The following is a 2894-nucleotide window of genomic DNA, read 5'->3' on the forward strand; positions in this document are numbered from 1 at the left end:
GCCCGCTGCAGCTGCGACACCTGGCGGGGAGGCCAGAGAGGGCGCCCCAGCTGGACCCGAGCGCGGGGAAGGAGGGGACGAAGGGGTCCGGACGCAGCAGGAGCCAGAACACCCTCCCGAGGGCCTGCTGCCTTTCCCAGGCCTTGTCCCGCCACCCCACCCTGAAGCCTCCGTCCTCTGCACGGCTCATGCATTTCTTGGGTCTGGTATTTACTCTCTGCTCTAGCCTCCTCAGCTAAAATACAGAACACACTGCCCTTCTGGGTCAGCGGGGGACGTCCGGAGCCCCCTGGGCACCCGCAGCCTACACGCATTCTCCGGAGCAAGTTGTCTGCGTAACTTATCACACCTAACGCGATGCAAATGCTAGCAATTTTCTTCCACAAATACTTTCCATCTGTAGGTGATAAATCCTCAGCTGCAGAAACCAAGGATACCACAGGCTAACTGTATGTGGTCTGTTCCCACCTCTTCGGCCTCCATCTATATATATTCCTTACACACACATACACATATTCTTTACACATAAAACACAAGGAATTCATCTGGCTTGTTCACTGGTGTAACCTCAATGGCTCATAGTAGCACAGTGGGATTTGAATAAAGAAACCAGAGTCCCACCTTACCCAGGACCCCCATGCCGTCCCCCAGCAGGCTCTGTACTCCACAGTGGGTGGGGGTCTCACCCCGTGCAGGGCACAGCCCCCCCAGGCTCGTCCTTCTACCTGGGCTTGCAGTCGGGCCTTCTGGCTTTGCCAGTCCTCCTGTAGACACTGGGTCTCAGGTGCCTTCTCCGTGGGTGAAGAGCCCAGCGGGAGTTGTGGGTCACGTTCCTCCTTGAGGGGCACTTCGGTCCTTTGAAGATACAGAGATCCCGGTCACCAGAGGTCCTGGGGCTAAGTACACCATTGCCACCTGATAGCATCTCAGCCATTCTGCCGGGAGGAGGGAGCTCAAGCATGGTTAGTGGGGTGAGGTGCATCGTAGCAGCCCAACACACAAGCTCAGGACCGCAGGGACTACCAGACACTTTGTTACTGAGTGCTTAATGAAAGAGAGCTGGACATTGCGTCTGTGGTATTTTATTGAAGCAGTCCGACTGGTCCGAGGACTTGCTCTGGCCTGTGGAATGTGGGTGTCTGTGAGCGCACTTCTGAGCGTAGGGAGCTGTAAGAGGCATGGCATGTTTCCATCAGTGCTGAGCTCCTCCTCTGTGATGACAACAACATGCCCCGGTAGAGGCCGGTCCCTCAGCCTGGCTCCCAGCAGAGGAAGACACAGGGAAAAAACGTGAGCTCTAGTTTGTGGCAGTGCAGTCACCCCTGATCTTCGGCTGGGAGCCAAGTACACCAAAGCCCAGCACAGCCTGGCCAAGCTGACCATGAGGCAGCTCATCCAGGAGCTGAAAATCACTAATATTTGAAGGATGCTTGTTACAGCAGCAACACTGACTAATATCAGCGACAAAGATGGAGATTTCCACTGGATGACAAAGCTCCCATATGTGCCCTAGCCAGAGAACCAGAAGTTTGGGACCAGTCCAGATTCTTGGCAGAATTATTAACCTCTTTAAACTTCAGGTTCTTAAACTATCAAGTGAGCTCCTTGGGTTGGGGTAACCATTACCTAAGCTCATGACAAGTCCATAGCAGTGCAGACAGTGTACAAGATGTGTCTGTTTCCTACCTAAGCATGATGCAAAGGGCAGTGATAAATATTGGAGACATGAATGAATGAATGCATCCTTCAAAATCTGAGCCCTCTGGAAAGCTGCCACTGTACCTTTCTTCATCATTGCTGGTTCCTTCTTTAGCTGCTAACGTGTGTTGATGGTTCTCTCTGGGCAGTGTCTGAGAAGGCTCTTCCAGTTTGGAGTGTGAATCCTAAAGCAAGCACAATGGCAGCATGAGATCAAGAACAGTTCCCTCCTCCCACCTTGCTTCTTCAAACCAGAGAGCAGAGGAGGAGAAAGATCCCCAGACCACAGTCTGGGTTCTGTGATGGGACCTGTGAGGACGAGGTGCCTGGTTGGTGACCAGTGTCAGCTCTTGGGCTTGTATTCTGATTTTCAGGCTGCAAAGCAATTCACACAGCTGGGGAAAAAAGCCTGGAGAGATTATGTGACTTGCCCAGGGCCCCACCATCAGTGTGGAGTACAAGTGGGCTGTGCAATCAAGCAGTCTTACCTTGGGGTTTGAACTCAACTCTCTCACGACGCAGTCCTGGTACAACCCGCAGAAAGTGGCCCTGCTTGAGCCCGACTTATCACGGGCTTGGGTAAGGGTTAGAGATCAGCACTGGGAGAGTGGGAGCGGCTGTGATGGTGATGGCGATGGCGATGGCGATGGCGATGGTGATACCATTGTACAGGGTGTAGTGTGCGCCATCTCAGTACATAGGGCCAGAAAGCACGGAACTTGCCCAGTGACCAGCAGCGCTGAGAAGGGGGATGTGGGAGGATAACACGCAGATGACTAAGTCCAGTTCAACGGATGTGCCTCATTGTCATTGCTTCTTTTCCACAGAGTCACAAAGTTGCAAAAGACTCTTTTGAATTTTGATTTTTCCACTTGTTATGGTAACCACAGAAAACAGCATGACAAGACAAGCTGGAAACAGATTTGCTTGTTGTCAAAGATGAAATAAAGACTAATTACAGCCTTGGGCAGGAAGGCGGAAGAGCTGAAATGCAAGGTGTACTCCGGGGATCCTATTCCCGCTTTTGCGCCTTTCCGTGCACTGTGACGTCTACAGCAGGACACAATGTTAAGGGAAGGGATGACGTCTAGGTTGCCAAGCACAAGGGTCAGTTCTCCATCCTCAAGTAACCAGTCCTCTCAGCAGAGCCGGAACTACCTGGCCCCTCCCTCCTCCACGCAGCCTGCTCTCCTGGG

The 2894-nt window shown here is 52.7% G+C and overlaps 1 protein-coding gene across 1 annotated transcript in view; it reads right to left on the bottom strand.

Moving 5' to 3' along the window:
• The window catches only part of Fam184b (family with sequence similarity 184 member B), a 97131-nt gene that overhangs the window by 14635 nt on the left and 79602 nt on the right, over window positions 1–2894 (bottom strand). The window contains exons 8-10 of the mRNA XM_019210265.1: window positions 1783–1883; window positions 559–855; window positions 250–349 (exon numbers count right to left, since the gene is read on the bottom strand). Coding sequence (XP_019065810.1) covers window positions 250–349; window positions 559–855; window positions 1783–1883 — 498 coding nt within the window. The remainder of the gene's footprint in view (window positions 1–249; window positions 350–558; window positions 856–1782; window positions 1884–2894) is intronic.

The sequence above is a fragment of the Fukomys damarensis genome, unplaced genomic scaffold (assembly GCF_012274545.1).
Source record: "Fukomys damarensis isolate Sample0158 unplaced genomic scaffold, DMR_v1.0_HiC HiC_scaffold_35, whole genome shotgun sequence".
Classification (NCBI taxonomy): domain Eukaryota; kingdom Metazoa; phylum Chordata; class Mammalia; order Rodentia; family Bathyergidae; genus Fukomys; species Fukomys damarensis.